This window comes from Chaetodon trifascialis, chromosome 22 (genome assembly GCF_039877785.1).
Source record: "Chaetodon trifascialis isolate fChaTrf1 chromosome 22, fChaTrf1.hap1, whole genome shotgun sequence".
Taxonomy (NCBI): domain Eukaryota; kingdom Metazoa; phylum Chordata; class Actinopteri; order Chaetodontiformes; family Chaetodontidae; genus Chaetodon; species Chaetodon trifascialis.
In genome coordinates, this window is record NC_092077.1 from 7,645,100 (window position 1) to 7,662,648 (window position 17,549).

General features: G+C 40.9%; 1 protein-coding gene across 1 annotated transcript in view; it reads left to right on the forward strand.

The window, feature by feature from the left end:
- Nucleotides 1-17,549, forward strand: part of LOC139350548 (chemokine-like protein TAFA-2) — a 61,663-nt gene that overhangs the window by 30,843 nt on the left and 13,271 nt on the right. The window contains exon 2 of the mRNA XM_070992017.1: nt 6,667-6,770. Coding sequence (XP_070848118.1) covers nt 6,668-6,770 — 103 coding nt within the window. The 5' untranslated portion in view covers nt 6,667. The remainder of the gene's footprint in view (nt 1-6,666; nt 6,771-17,549) is intronic.

Consider the following 17,549-nt stretch of genomic DNA (forward strand, 5'->3'; position numbering starts at 1 on the left):
CAATCTCTCAGTGAAGTAGGAGGCATCTTGTGTCCAGCAGTCATGTCTGACAAACATGTCTGCAGGGGATCTTTAAATGTGGATTTGTCCTGTTTTTGCACTTGACCAACAGCAGACCAAAACACACTGAGCCCTCTGTCCACAGAGAGATCTGCAACTCTGCAGTGATCGCTAAACGTATTCACGACCTCTACCCACAACACACTGGGAAGATGACGTTTGGTTCACTGATTACTGCACAGTGTTTCTTGCTAATTAAGTTCTCCAAATGAAGATGTGGTTAGAACATAAATTCCCAAGACAAGGCATACTTTCACATAAAAACTGCCTATTACTTTAGAAAATGCATACACATTTGACTTAACATTGCCTCCAATATACAGCAGTGTGGCCCCTTCTCTTGGCTGTCCACAACAAACATCCTTGGTTCAAAAAATATTAAAGATTAAAACATTTAGTAAAACCTTTCATTGTCTCTTAGAAAAATGCATTATTAAGGTTGCATGCTGTAGGAGTGATTAGCATCACCTTAAAAACTCCTGATCAGCCTGCAGAGAGCAGGTGAAGGATGAATTCTGCTGTTTTTTTCCCTCCTTCGCAAACAGAATTTACTATTAATAGGCCAAGGACGGTGGAGTCCTTCACTCGCTAATGAAAAGTATTGTGGCTTTGTGCGAGCCCATCAAAGTAGAGAAATAAGTGACACAAATGGGACAATAATGAGAAAAGAGGTCGGAATCAGGATCAGCTTGCAGGCCTTGTTTTCACTAAACTGCTCTGCACTGTTCTGCCAAATCAAATCATTTTTAACTATGCTTCCTATTTGTGTTTCTTCTATCTTTGGTCTGTTTTTTTTACTCGGCTATTGTGTAAATGAGGTCTCTACCTCAGTGTTTATGAGTTAGTCTGATTGACCGAATGAATGAATATATTTATATCTATATTTAACTTTTCTCTTACATTTGAACACTGTTATAAAGCATGACTGTGAGAGGACACCAGCAGGAAGGCAAATAGCCTTATGCTCACATGCTAATGCTAACCTTGATTAACTAATTATTTACTAATTCCAAGTTCTGAGTACATTCTAAAATATATTTATTGCATTTTATGTATTATTTCATTTCTATTATTTTTTGTAATTATGATCAGTCCAAAGAATTTATTTAATTATGTCATACCTCAAAAATTCACACACCACTCTCCGTTTGGTATTAGTTTCTTCTGATAGCTGCAGGATGAAGTCAGGGCTACATACCCGCATGCACACAGCACTCACTCTGATGGACATCACCACTGGGTTGCACTAGCTATGCTTGTTCAAACATAGCCTAGTTTACGTGCTACTAACAGTTTAAACGTAGGCATAAGTGACAACTTAAATCTTAAACCCAGCCCTTAGTATGTGTAAAGTCCTGGTGCATTGTTTTGAAAAGTGGGATGACTTGTAGGATGAGGAGGAGCGAATTGTACCAGCTATAATGTCACAGTGTTGGCAAGCAAATGCATCATGTTAGATAACTTTCTAATTAACTACGGTTTAAAGCAGTTTGCCAGTGTAAACTAGAATTATGTATTTGTTATAATATTTGCCCAATAATAGGATACTGTTACGTCACTGTGTATTTTTCATGGTTTTACCACTCGATGCCACTGTTGTTATTTTATACTAGCTGTAGATTTGACAGAAAGCTGCAGCCCTGTCTGCGGTCAGGAAGTTAATAGTTCTGAGATTATCTTAGGTGAGATTGATAGTGAAAGGCTTTTTTTCCTACCGGTCAAGGAATGAAGATGATATAATAATAATAATAATAATAATAATAATAATAATAATAATAATAATAATAATAATAACTAATGGAGCACACTGTCGTGTTGTCGCCACAGTCTCATCTGTTCACGTGCATTGGCCTATGCATTGTGAAAATACAGCTTTTACCATGTTGACAGGTTCCTTTCATCTGTGGTTTTATTATATATGTTCTCTAAATTAATTTGCATTGTGGATACAGTCTATGGCAAATGTACATTTTTTACATGAATCATGAATCAAGGTTTAGCTCTTCAAGAAAAGTGGCAGCAGTGTAGACATTAGTGAATAAGTGTAATTTTTAACAACCATAACAGCACAAATATGGAAATCTCTAAATAATATACTGTAATATAAAGTGCAAGATTGCTCAGTGACAAAAGCTGATTTAGTGAAGCCCTGAAATGAAGTACACCAAATATTACCAACAATTCCACTGGTTTGAACTGTGAGATTGTTGCTTAAATAGTGCTAGCGCTGCTAATGTAATGTTCTTTACTCGTTAATGTGGATTTGGGGCAAGCTGATAGGCCTGTGATTTGGTAACTAACATGCTGATGAGCTAATAAGAGGAAATAGCGCCAATATAGCTGCCGGGACCAAAGGAAGGGAAATGTAACAGAAGGGAGAATAACCTGAGACCTTTGTGATGTATTGCTCAGTCTCACTGTTGGTACAGGAGAAAACAGATCGAGACAAAAGTACACCAAATGTTATTTTTTCTCCATCGACAGCAATAGTGAAAAGAGACTTTGCCCTGTCAACACTTCACATTCATTTTTTCTTCTTTTCAGCAGTTAAATGCCCTTCAGTGAAAACTGGCACCACCTCGTATTAATTTCATTTACACTGTGACTATGCTCTAATAGACAACATGATAAAGGAATGTAATGCATTTTCATTATTGATAGAAATGAAAAGTTATTGGATGGCGGTACTGAGGTGTGTGCAGTGCAGGGCTGTTATAGCCATGTTACGTCAGAAATAAGGTTGGCAGCATAATTGCAGTACATAAATGCAACAATGTCTTTTCATTTAATTGATGTAGGAGTTTGCCGTGTTTGTTCCAGTAACATGTTTTCATCTCTGTGAGTGTAGAGGTCTTTCAGAAACGACGGTCCCTCAGTCAGCTTGTCCGCTCGCCAAGGTCGAGCCTGGAGAAGAGGCTTTTTAAAGCCGGCTATTGGTCTGCCTCCATATGATTCATTCCAGAGGAAGGGAATGGGCAGGGCGGGCCTAAACGACTGAGACGATCAGATTTGGGGGTCAGAGATAGGGATTCTTGCTTCAATCAGTTTGTAACAAATTCACTTTGTACTCTTGAAAGGAAATCCGATGATCTACACCGCAGGCTTATACGCCTCACAACAGAGCCCAGTCATAACAAAGGGATAAAAGTCCAATCGCTGGATAAATTTGAGCACAAAAATCCAGAGGAACGACCGGCGACACCAGTGAAAAGAACATGCATTATTCCTCAATAAAGGTGTTCATTTGCATTTGAAAGTGTCCTCAAGTGCAGGCACAATATACTGAAGAAAACGTTCTGTCTCTGCTGGCAAGAGGAGAAAAAAAAGCGCAGCAGACAATCAGAGGATAATTACACATTTCATTTAAGCTTCAGTTTATTAGTATTTGTTTTTCATCTGCGATCCGCAGAACTTCAATCATCTGCACACACCGCGTGTTTCACTTCAGGGCCTGCTCTGTGACAAAAGGTCTCCATTATACATGAAATATTCTCAACTAAAATTCACAATTAAAACTTCGAATGGCTGCAGAGAATCAGAAAGTCAGATTTTGTTTCTTTCCAAAACACCAGTTTGAATGTGTGTTGTCCCCAGTGGCAATGAAAGCTACGCTAATCAAAAATCCAAAAACCTGTAACAATACTTTAGTGCTTCACCAAAGTAATTATCACGAGCAAAAGAATGATCGTTATTGTTCTGGCCTGATGACATTTGAGGGACTTTAATGCTGGAGCTGCTCATACTTGGAAAATATACTTCTTTGCTTTCTTATTGATATTAGGAGATCAATATCAATCTCTTAGCTTAGCATAAAGACTGGAAGAAGGGGAAAACAGCTAGCTCTGAAAGAAAAACATGTGCCTACAAACACCTCTTGTTGTCTTGTTTACACAATATATCTTGTTTGTTTAACTTATGCATTAATGTAATGTGACATTAGGGGGCGTGATAGGTTGGAATTATGCATTCAAGCATTAAGCTGGGGCGTTTTTGTACAGTGGAAGTGTTTAGGTGGACTCCAAGACCAGGAAGCCATTGCTTCGAGCTGGATTAAATCAATTTCTGCATTAATAGAAGTGGTATTCAGCTTATTTGATTTTTTTTCTTAACAACACTGGCACATTACTGCCATATGAACGATGTGACAACCATGTCAGCATATAATTACCTAATTACATATCGAGCAACACAGAGCAAAATTAGCATTCATTCAGTGTCGTGTTTCTGGCCACCCGATGAAGTCTAATATTCACTCTCCTCTGAGCTTTGGTTGGGGCTTTGCCAACTCCTGAGGGAAATATCTGACTCTTTACCTGCTAAATGACTAGTTGCTGTCACTGTCTGTCTCCCATTTGGTGCTGAGCAGAGAGGACAGTGGATTTATCTGGGTTTTGATAAAAACAGTGGCTTACTGCTTCTTAAAAGAAGGCTAATGAGAAAACCAAAATAGTTACGTTGTGGGCCGCAAAACCAAAACAATACATTTAAAAGGCTGTTTAAAAGGTGTTTGAAAACCCTCTTTGAACTGGATACAGGCTGGAATCACTTTGCTGCGTTGTATCAGCAAGAAGAAAGCTACTAAACAGACACTGACTCATAAGACAATGACTTGAACAGCAGGTACTTTGGGATCATACAGCATTGTTTTTGTAGTTTTCTGAACTTACTGAAGACCAACACTTCAAGGTCAAGATGTAAAATGGCTTGAAACTGTAACAAATCTTCAGTGATTCGCTCTGCCAAGCACACCGCCGCACCAATGACAACACAGCACATTCAGGGACAATGAGATGTCACTCATAGAACTGCACCCTTCGACAGCACCCAACAAATGATGCTGTAGTGCTCTGCCCTGCACTCTGTCACCAACGACCCTTTTTCTCTCTCTCACACACACATCAGTGTGAGCTGCACAGCCACCATTTCAACCGCGGCTTCCAATTCTTCGAATAACCTTAAATCTGCCGTCATGAAGGTGAACATTAGCACCCACCGACGTAGTACCTGGGTGTACAATTTAAGGTCCATTTGAGCAAATAGGTGAACCTCACCATTACGTTGCTATCACACTCAACATTTGAGTGAATTTCCTTCCACATGTCTCTCCAGCTACTTTGAGTCCCTGCTATGTGTCATGAAGCTGGCAATCTTGGCCTCTGTGGAGATTTTGGTCGAGGTAAAATGAATCGTGAAGCCAGAAAAAGGCCCACTTTGTTCTTGGGTGTATTTTTCTTCTCCCTGTGGATAAGTGGCCAGATGTCCAGCGAGCATTCTGGGAATCTTGTATCATCAATTATATTATTGGACTATTAATATTCATTCATTTACTGTTGTATTTGGACAAGATGGCCCTAATTTCAACTTCTTTTTTGTTAAATTGGGCACATTGATCTATAAAAATGTATCATATTTGATGAGCTAAGCTAACTTTTAGCTGAGCCAAGCTAATTTTGTAGTACCTCGAAATTGTGCTTCAGTGCAGTACTTGTGTAATGGTACTTTATGCGATCATAGGATGTGACATTGTGTCCCTTGTATTCATGTTGTCAACGCCTGCACACCTTGATCCAGACATCTTATTAACAACTTCAAAGGGCACACTGAACATGTGAGTCCTGTCTGTGCTATTTTGACACATCACTCGATTCCAATTCCTGTGCGACACTGGGAGGTATGAAAAAATCTGGACAAAAGGTCATGTTCGCGTTGCCAAAATAAACTTAATTACACAAATAATCTGAGAACCCCAGCGAGGTTTAGCCAATCTATATGTCAATGAGGCAGGCAGATAAGAGGCGGGAGGCGGTAAATAAGGCATAAACGCAGCTTGTAACATTGTAAGCTCACGCCATACGACACCATGCCTCTTCCAGTAATTACAGTGCCGCTCCTGCATCCCCGTTAGAAATTTGATCGTTGTCTGTCCATGATAACACACTGTGCCAGATGGCTTATGCGGTGTGGCCTCAGCTCCACCATACTTGATTAGGGAGACGGAGTGCAGAGGAAAAGGCACTGTGGAGAGAGGGATTAGCCAGCGTGGCCCGCTCACTCTCTTCCACTCTGCTGTAGAGCCTAAAGAGACTTATTGAAGCCTGTTGGGGCAGCAGAGGGTCTTCACCCTCTGTTCGTGCTCGCGCTCTAAGAGCCTCCTGTTGGAGCAGAGAGGGGAGGAGGAAGAGAAAGAGAAAGTGGAAGAGAGAGGATTTGGAGACAGTGATCTCGGGTACATTCACAGCTGCAGTTTGTTTTGAAAAGCAAGGAGATGGATATGAGCCTGCATCGCCTCTTGATAAGAGCAAATATGCATTCAGACAAGCTAAGCTACACTGAAGCTAAACTGTGAGATAGTGGAACAGCAACCTCTCTCTGCTGTGCGCCACAAAGCCTTCAAATCCAACCAAAGGGCTCACACTGCAATATGGCAGAGTGGAGGCTAATAAGGATGTTAAAAGACGTGGTTGTTAAAGGAACATAAAGATCCTAAACACAGGCCTTGTGTAATGTCTAACTGAAAGAATGTTATGGGTTTACCTGGAATATTGTAGGTTAAAGCTACCGCTGGAATAAACGACCTACTCATGGTAATGCTCTTTCTTTTTCCAGGATGAGTGAGCGGTACAAGCAGATCGGACGTAAAGGGGCTCTACTTGTAATGGTGCTCGTGATCAGTGTCTGGGATATGACCGTACCGACGGAAGCCACCACAGGTGAGTGCATTCAGACTAAATCAACAAATCTGGCTCCATAAATGAGCCCCTAAAGTCCTGTAAGGTGACAGTTTTAATCTTGTGTTTACAACTTGTATCATTTCACTTTGTTTCATCCCTCTCCTTATTTCCTGGCTTCTCTTTAGAAGATAAAAGCATCAAATATCTAAAAATAGTGACGGGAACACGTGCATATTCCAGTGAGGCAAACTAACAAAGGGTTAAAACAGCTGAGTTTCAGCTGATCCCATATCACCTTGCGGAATCAAAAAATAAATATCTTCATAATACCACTTAAAAAGTTTCCAAAGCTTTTGTTGGTTGAGAAGCGTTATTAGCATATCGTCTCACAGACCACCTTGATCCTGCTGTCTTATTGCCGACTTATGGTGTGAGCAGCTTGCTTTATGTGTTATATTGCTCTGTTTGAATGCTTTTGACAGTGACAACATTTATAGCGAAACAAACTGCATAAATCCCTGATTCCAAAAACGTTGGGGCACTGAATGAAAACGAACTGTTTAACAGTTTTCCAAAGCATTCCTGAGTTCATGTAGTAATATCTTTATCCAGTCATTGTTCACAAGGTGGTGAACCTCGCTCCATCCTTGCCTGTGAACGGCTGAGCCTTTCCAGGATGCCTTCCACATAATTCCACACATAATTTTGTAAATGTTAAAAAAAAAAAAAGATTAGCAAATGTTCACATTCTGTTTTCCACAGCATCCCAACGTTTTTGGAATCAGGGTTGTAAAATCAGATGTTCTTTGCTGATGTTTCATATAAAGACTTTCTTAATGTTAAAGGATAATGACTGGACGGTGATTTTTTTTATTTGTATATATTTATCTCTATTTTGCCAGTGTTGTCTGTGTCGCCAAAGCCTGATCTGGCTTATTCCTCAAAAACTATGAAAAACATCAGTGAGCCACACAATTGCACTGGGTGGCGTGTTCCTTTACTACTATAAACACACACACTTTCATCAATCTCCCCACCTCCTGCCCCCCTCACCACACACACACCATCCTGCTGCCAGAAACACTCACTAGACCACCAAAGGAGTATTAATCCCCATTGAAAATAGTCCCCAACAAATGCAATATTTACTCCTGCTTGAGTAATGTTGCTGAAAACTGAAATTACTGAGACTTTAAAAAAATGAAAACATGCATTTGTTAACAAAACAAATGCTCCTGGGGCTAAGCAGCCACGGTTAGGGTGGGGAAGTCATAAAGTAAGGGAGACGGACTGAAGAATCAATGGTTTTGGGCTTTTGATAAAGCTAGACGTACCCTTTCACTCCTCATTACTTTTAGCAGAGCCCCGGTGTAGCGAGGTTGCAACATCAAAATGAATTTGGAATTTTCCATCAATCCAAAAATGTTCAAAGCAAATGTTTTTAAAGAGCTATTCCAGTGATTTACTATTTCACTCCAATAATGTTCGATGACTCTCATCACAACAGATTAAAAAAGAGTGGCAAAAACCAATGCAGCAGATGTCGAGCTCTGAAATCGGACGTGCATCTTTCACGTCCCATAGTGCAGTTTAACAGATAGATAGAAATGTTTTTTATTGTCCTCAATTGGGAAATATGTTTCAACAGAGTGTGCACTATGCAAGCCTCTATATTATACAGTACAGACTCCCTATCGCTAATCCCAAAAAGACTAATACATAATGCTTCACTGTGATCAATGAAGTGGAATTTAGCATTGACATGGCAGCAAAGCCTGTGCAGCAGAGCATGAGTGTTTTTAACATGGCCTTACTATGCAATTAAAAACATTCATTCAACATTCAAGCCCAACCTGAGAGGCCGAATGATGTCATCAAGACTTGACAAAGGTCCGCCACAACAAGAGAAGACACAGAACAACTGTTTTCAAAAGCTGAGTCATACTCTTCTGACTACTAAACTGATATTGATGTGAAGGACTGGAGTTGGATTTGAGATGTTTATTTCAGTAGATTATTGGGAACCGGAAAGCTTTGAATGACAGGAATCTTGCTGAGCGAACACAACAAAAACAAGGACAATGCAGAAATGTGACAGCCAAAGAGCATTGAAACAGCTGTAGGCAGCCATTCTTATCTTATTCTGCAAAGAGTTTAGAAAGTGAGACCACTGCTCCAGTCTTTCAGTAAAGAAGAGCATATCACGGTAAAGGTGCTTGGACTCTCTGTCCTACCCTGTGCTCAGCGTCAGGCGGCCCCAAGAGGCTCAAAGAGGCCAAAGTTCTCCTCCATGTCTAGACAAACTGCTTTTCTCTGTCTGCAAACTTGTTGAGTCCACATCCATCTGTCAGCTCTGCAGGAAGCAATTGAACTAGTAGAGGCTTGTTTCAAACTGCCCATGGCGTGAACCCTCGGCTCTCCATCTAAAACACAGCGGCCTGCTGCACCAACGCCGGGAGACACACATGGAGGGAGCCCTCACCATGCAGCATCACAAATAAAATGTCACAGTCGTGAATGGGGGAGTAATTGGATTGAAACAGCTATTTTGGAGGTATGAGTCAAACTCCTCTCCCCTTGCCTCATTAAAAGTGTTGTCGAGTCGTCACTAGTAAACCCAGGGAGATCAATTATGGCAACTCACCAACATCACAACTGGAGGCCGACCCACATGTATCATCACCGGGAGTCCCACTGACAATACACAGCAATACACAGCTTCAGGTAATTGGTGGTGTGCAGGCAGTGCGGCTGCCGGACGGGATGTCCGTTTGTGAGCGCATTAGAAATCGGCCAATACCTTTCCGCTCTTTGTCAACTAATTAAAAGGGGAGTGCAGCACTTTGACGTGCGCGGCTTTGATTGGCAGCGATCCACACTCAAGGCTCTCATCATTTCTGCAGGAAGTAGATCAGAATAATCTCACATGCATTCAGTTTCTCTCTGATAGCCACCGCAGCCCCCTAATTTCCCCTGGGTGTTATTTCTGTTGCTGTAAACCTGTTGTCATTCAAGGGATGAAATGAACGCCGAGCACGTCCAAAATAGAGAAAATGTGTTTCTTCCCAGAGAACACAAGGAGAAGACGAGAACTAAGCCTACTCTCTGACAAGCAGGGCAAATTTAGTTCATTTCAGCAAGCAGCCAAGTTGATTTACTAATGCACACATGAGCTTTCACTTCTTGAAATATCCCGTTTGTGTCAGCAAAGACGGGATCACATTTGCACCATCAAACATGCTTTTCTACACTCTGACAGTTATGTAAATTCAGTTTATTTTCCTTTCTGATATGTGAAGAAAGACAGTTTTGCCTTTGCTCTCTCTTGTCAGGCAGTGATACTGCAAAGAGGAGCCTGTCCTTTACTGCTGTGGGTGTTTACAACACGAACTTGAAAAGTGCCAGCGGTCATTCGGTTTGCCTTTGCGCCTGTCCTTTATTGACCAGAAGGCAGGTAGAACAGAGAGAGGGGGTCAGACGGGATTCAGTCCCAGGCCGGCTCGGCTCACAAGTTGTGGGGACATCTTATTTGTTTTCATTAGCTCTTATTGTAATTGATCCTTTGAGTTACCTGCTTTCCTCTGCTTGCTCATGCCCTCCCAGATTCAGCTTGTTCTTCTTTTCGTACTGTTTTTTTTAGCCTTTTTGTTATTTATGCAAGCAATGCTGACAGGAAGCTATTTATGCTTTATTAGCAAATATATGAGGCAACATTAAGCTAAATACTTGGGAAATTAAGAGGTGTTTTTCTTTAGTTACTGGGATAACTGTTCAACTCTATTAACACATGGAAGTTGCATCATAATGGTAGCAGAAATAAGAAATTAATAAAAGGAAGTAAAATGCAAAGACAAAAGAATCAAAGAGTGAGCAGGTCGCTGAACATAGTCTGACATGTAAAGGTGCTATTTGTGAGCAATATGGAAGAGTTAATCCTCACTGATGTGGGCGGCATTAACAAATAATTAGCACAGTAATTAATCTTATGCAAATATAAACATAGCAGCTGAGCCAATGTTACATCATGAGAAACATGGCAGGGATTCATCTCCACCTGACTTCTATAAAGCACAACGCCAACGAACTCGGTGCCTTCGTACCCAAATTGTGACCTTCAACTTGTGCTAGCGTGATCCCCGCAGACGCATTACAGCCTTGAATTTCAGCATCCACAATGGGAAACCACTTAGCAAGAATCAAAGCACACAGGTTGCTAAGGCAGAACTTGAACCTGAGTGGAATGAAATATATGTGATGGTTGATCTTCAGTATTTTTAGACATGATGCACTCAGGTGGTTTAAGTGAAGTTTCAGCGTAGAGGTGCTTTCCTTGCTGTTGCCAACGCTGCACTGACATATGACCTCCATGTCTGATTTATGCATCAAAGATTGTTGCTTGCTCTGCACCGCACACTTTTTGCACTTTGTAATAAAAATGACTTATATGATGCATAACAAGCATTTTGCCAGGAAAGGAAAAACACTGCTTGTACCCTTGAGAGAGCAGTAACTAACAGTCGGAGAGACAACACCATGCCCATGTTAAACATAACAATCAATCCACATGCTCAGTATTTACAGTTGTACTGCGTTTGGCTCCCTGAGTCTGATTTGTAATTGTGCTTTGACTAAAACGTTTCCTCATCTGTCACTCTGTTAAATGGCTCCTAACAAAATAACAAAAAACTTTGAGGGGGAAATCTGTTCATCACTATTAACACAACAGTTCTCCATCTCATTAGGTGGGTTTGTACAGAGGGAGCTCATCCCACAGTCACTGAGCTCATCGCCAAATATCACTTCTCTATATGAGAGGTGGTATTTTTGGCTACGCACACTCAATGCTATGCATAAAGCAAAGCCGTGATTACATTATCATTCCAAACAGTTTCATGAATGATATAAAGCATGCATCATTTGCAGCTTCTTCTCTGTCTCCGAGGACTGACATATAAAAGCTTCTCAAGCAGAGAAACGGCCCATCAGCTCCCGCTGAAAGCACCTTTGGTTCAAAGGATTCACAAAAAAGGAACAAATGCCTGGTAAACATGTGAAACTATGTCTGCCTCCATCTAACTGGCAAGTGCATTTGAAGAAAACTTCTGAAATGTTACAAAAAAAAAAAAAAAGTGAATTAGGTCTGTTTCTATCAGGTTTATGACAAACGAACTAGGTGACATGAAGTGTACCTTCATCAGAAGTTGGCGGCACTGGCTACTTTAGGCATGGCTGTAATAAACAGGGTAGGAGACGAGGTTCAATAGCGTAAACTTATTCTAGAACAGGTGTTAACATCTCCAATTAAGTGTGTGAACTCTTTTTCGAAAAAGGCTAGAACCACCTCCAGCACAAGTTTTACTGCACATAAGAGCACACTGATGGAAAAACAGCGATGGTCTGACAACCAGCATCAAGCGTGAGGAGTTAGCTCTCAGGACCTGATCCAGATTTAATCGCTTTAATAGTTTGCCTTAATTGAACAGCATGTTGTGGTTTTGTAAGAGGTGGTATACTGGACTATTCCTTGGCCAGGATCAGTCATTTTCTGAAGTCTGAGCTAGCTGCTTGGCACCCTCACAGTGATGTGCTGTTTTTACTATTTGTTTTTTTGGAATGATTAAACGAATGAGATACAATGTGTAAATTTGTGAGCTTTAGAAGTACTAATAGGTGGATTTTGTTACCTTTGGACAGAGCCTGAGCAGCTGTTTCCCCGCTTTCCAGCCTTTATGATAAATCAATGTAAGCTGGCTTCTACAAGTTAAGTTCTATAACATAAACAACAATTACTGAAATCTGAGATGTTTAGTGGGGAAATCTATCTTGGAACTTCAAACAACAAGTTACACACCACCATGAGAAGCACTGGTTTGATCTGCAACAATGTGTTTTATTTGATAAGCTTGTAACATCTTAATCTGATAATAACTCATAATTATATCTGTCAAATCAATGTAGAGTAGAAGTATAATGGGGCATCAAGTGGAAATTTACAGTGACCTTAAAACTGTTCTAGTACATAAATGAAGGTATTCATCCCTTTCCTCCACTGAATTTACAACACCGGGCACTAATACAGCCTTTTAACTTGACAACTGCCTCAACACTTATACCATCTACTGTCACACCGAGGGCATTTTAATGAGAGCAGCCTAAAATAAGATTCAAATCTTGGAGTGGTAAGTGGTTGAAAGTATAAAAATACATCATGACTATGATAGTAAGGCGCTTCAGCTCCTCATGTTTTATAATATCTTATAATATATGCGTCCTTTAATCTACATCCTGTCAGCAAACAGCAGATATAATGTAGTCATGCTTACTAAATGTCTATTTTAATGGAGGCAAAACAGGTGGTCCAAAACATTATTATAGTGATCAGCTCTTTAAAAGACAGCTTAATTGCTTATAGATCAAGGCTAAAATGCATTCAGAGAGGGGGGAAAGTAAAAGTTTTGAGGATATCTATATCTTAGGTTGTTCTTTCTGAGGTAGTCAAGAGTAATAATCTATTATGTTGCAATTTCTGAGCAAAAATATTGCACTTGGAGCAATTTATGCTTTGCAAAGTACACACATTGCTTTTATTCTATTACGTTTTCATCACTTTGTCTTAAAAACATCATGTCCATATGTAAAATTTCATTGTATATATTGTTTATTGCCTCATCATATTTTTTGTCCTTGTTGAGCTGTGCGTCTTTTTTCCTAAGCGAGTACATTGAGTCAGAGTCTAAACTGGGGTCAGGTTCCCTGTATGTGCACACACTGTATCCTGCTCTGATTAGCCACGAAAAGGCAGCGATAGCAGTGATTTTCAAACAGGTTTCTGTTCTTGGCAAGATGATTGACGCTTTGGCTCACTGGGTGTGGGTTTTGCAAGCTCGCACATCTGATGCAAACAGTATGCCTTCGTTTTTCAAACACAATCTGTTGATGACTGGCATCAAAACAGAAACGTCAGACCTTTCCACTCAGGAGGACCTTCACAAAAGGATGAGTCGAGCTGCAATGAGCCCGTGTTGAAGGGATCCAAGGGAATGGTGTCAACCTCCACACCTGCGATGGCCTCACTGTGAGAAGTGATGCAGCTCACTCTTAGATATTCAGCCGTTAAGGGGTTTTCTCTGCCCATCTAGCTCTAAGGTGGGCCACCTTTGTGTTACTGGTTGCAACCTTGGTTGAAATTCAGACTAAAGCACAAAGACTTTTGATTTTCTTTGACTTTTTTTTTCTTTACACGTGTTGGTACATGTTCACTGGTCACACTGGAAAGCTCTTTTCCTTCATCATTTCTGTCTTCATCACTTTTTCCACCAGGCTGTGTGTCCTTTTGTTTTATCTGAAAAATGTGCACAGACAGACAGCCCAATCTGCAACTGATTTTTTTTCTTGTTATATCCTGTGCCAAAATAAACACTATCATTAGTCACAAGCTTTGTTTTTCATCTTTTTGTTCCATCTTGGAATAATGTGTACACTGTGTACGCTGTGCACACCACACACATTTTCCAGCCTTTGCCAACTTTGTCTCAAAATAATCCAGGGAAAACGCAGCTTTTCGTCGATCGTTCTGTTTGCCAAAATGATGCTGGTCTGATCACATTTGACCCTGAAGTGGAGACAATTCCACCGTTTTTATACCCTGTGAGGCAGTATCTTAAATTTATCGAGTTCTTTTATTGCAAAGGGTTTGATGATGAGTGTGTGGCAGATTGCGTGTATGATACAAAAACATGAAACATAATTAAAACTGACATAAATTGCTTTGCTTTCCACGTTATTTAACGGAAGCACCTCTTAACCGTACAAGATTGTCTTCCTTTTATTTGCAGACAAAGCAAAGTAACACGCCAGAGCGCTTCTTTTGTGGAGATGGAGATGCTTCATTATTTTCCTTAAATGACAATTTCCTTTTTCCTTTTGACTCTAAAACTGAACAATTGAGTCAAAACAAAACTGTAGTAAATCTTCTGTTAGGGTCAGACTCTGGTTTTCACTCCTTCAATACCTTCGAGACAATACTGCTTTTTCATTTAAATTATCAATTAAAAGGATTGTGACAGTGTCAGAAAATGTAAAAAAAATTAAACATCGCATCTACACCCTGTTGTGCCTGTAAGTGCTATTAATCCCCAAAACAAGACAGTCATTCCAGTCGTGTCCAAATATCTAAGAAAATTCCCCGAAACACTATTTGAACTGCTACAACTAGATTTTATTTTTCTGTTCGACTTCTCAGGAAGGACTGAGTTGCAGTTTAGAGCTCTGCTTCAAAGGGAAAGGAATCACACAGACCTGTCAAGCCTCCCTTGGATTGTCCTGTATTTTATCCTTCTCTCCTGCTGTCGTCCATTCAAATATTGTCCTGGAAATCGCCCATGTTTTCAACCTAGAAAAACAAAAAAAGTTGCTGTAACATTGAGGAAGAGCATTACTGCATATTAGATGGATGTAAAAACATACTAACATTTGCTAATCAGCGCTAAACACAAAGTGTACAGCTGAGGCTGTTTGCAGGTATTTGGTCATAAACCAGAAAGTTAGACGAAGTGCAAAATTTGGAGCTGGTGATGGTGCAAAGTCAGCCGATCACCAAAATTATTACATTTCACCCTGAGGAGGACATGAGTGTGTGAACCAGATTTCATGGTAATCCCTCTGACAGCTGTTGAGAAATTGGAGAAAAGTGGTGGACGGACAGAGCAGCAGACCAACCGACGCTGCCGTTGTTAGAGCCATGTCACTAGCATGACTAAAAGAATCTGTCAGACAAACACAAAACCAACAATAGACATCTGAGCTTGAAGTACAATAAATGTCCCTCTTTACTTCCTGCCACACACCTACTCGCACTTTCTAGTTGCGTGTCCTCCTCCTTTAATTTTAAAAGCATGGATACCTTTGTTTTTGGCGTTTTGCCTTTTGTGGATGTTGTGGGTTGAGATGCAGACAAGAAGCCTGGCTGGAAAGCGAAGGAAACGCGATGCAGCAAAGGCCTCCACAGCCAGAATCAGACTGGGGAGATTGCAGCCATATGGTGTGTTTCTTAACCGCTTGACCCACAGGACGGCCCTGAATCTTTCCATATAAATTTCATGGCATCATGCACGTCTTATAAAACTTTGAAAGACACAAATCTACAAAACACAACCGCAGCACGGTTTCCAGGGCCGGAGGGATCCTCTCTGACACAGCGGCAGCGCAGCAGGTTTACAGCTGGACTCTGGTTGGACCGACTGATTCCCGAGTGAAATGCTTTTCTCTGTATCTGCTGGCAGGGGAAGCTGAGTAGGCATCCAAGTAGAACTCCAAATCCAGTCAGACAAACCGCAGCCTCTCAGTGTGAAGCCTGTCCTTTAGAGAGATACTGGCAGCACTTCTCTCACATCTAAAGCAGTTCAGCTTGTCTTGCTCGGTTTGTCTTTCATATCTTTTCTTGTTTGGGGCAGAGCATGAGTAAGCATCCCGCTACTTTTGGCCGACAACCTGCATTATTTTTGATGTATAAGGAAGGACGAGGGGGTTGTTAGAACAGACGTGCTTTCACAAGCCGAGCTCATAATCAAAACCAAACGTCTCTTTCCCGTCTCTCTGTCTTTTTGCTTTTTAGATGTGACTTTGTCTTTTTCTACCTTGTGTTTGCTTATATATTCTAGCAGCAGCCATCAGTGAAATGTTTGATGTTATCCAACCACAGACAGTAAGTAACCCAAACACTGCAGGAGGAGTGAAACGTGTGTGAGGAATATTAGACTCCCAATTAATTCTAATGTCATGTTTTCTGAGTCCTAAATATGAAACAGGAAAAGGTAAATCCCAGAGGTACTGTGAGGCTCAACAGTTGCTTAAAACCTTTGTCAGATTTAGTCTCAGAGCAGCTGATGCCATCACTGTTACTCTCAGTAGTTGCTTGTTACAGCAGCTGGAAAGTGTTGCCGTCCACCAATATAACAGGCCGAACTGAAAACGTAATTAAACTGGGTTCAGCTGAGCCGCGACAGGACAGACAGTTAGGACCAGTTTCACGCAGCCATTTCAGATTTACTGTTTACCGCAGCAGCAGTGAGTATCTCAGCAGAAGGACACCTCAAGAAAATGTCACATGCAATTAAAAGAGAATGGGGCAGCTCAGGCTCTAAATAATTCAGACAATGGAGCGTGATCTAGAAATTGGCTCCAAATACTGCAGCGCTGCACTTTCCCCCTTCACATATCTGAATTTTTTTAAGGGCTGCTTGCTTGTGGGAAATCTGGAGAGGTATCCGTTTCAATCATTACCATTTCATACTTGGGTTATTATTTATTTAAAAAGGTACCCGTTTTCATCGAATACACTGATCTGGACCAACTCCACCGCTTTAAGCCGCTGCTCGTACTACATGGTCTTAAGCGGACACTCCAACAATTCTCCAATGAAGATGAGTTTACTCAAGAAGTAGCACTCTGCTTGGCTGGAAAATGTATTTTGTGGCTCTGAATGCAGTCTCAGATGGTAACCCTGATGATGTCATCAGGGTTCAGCTTTAAGGTTTCCGGTGGAGTCAGAGAGTACGGATGTATAACAGAAAACCTGTGTTACAAAGTGATGTGGAATTTCACCTTTTACTGTAGCAGTCAGGGTTAGGGTTAGGGTTAGGGTTAGGGTTAGGGTTAGGGTTTCTACCAAAAAGACGCTGTAGGATGCAGCATTTTCTGGAGCTTGACTAGAGACACGTCAGGATAGCTCTGCCTCTGCAGATTCAATTTTACTATTCAAAGTCCTCCAACTTTATGGAAAAGGGAAATTAAATCAGCATAATATCCCTTCAATTTCTA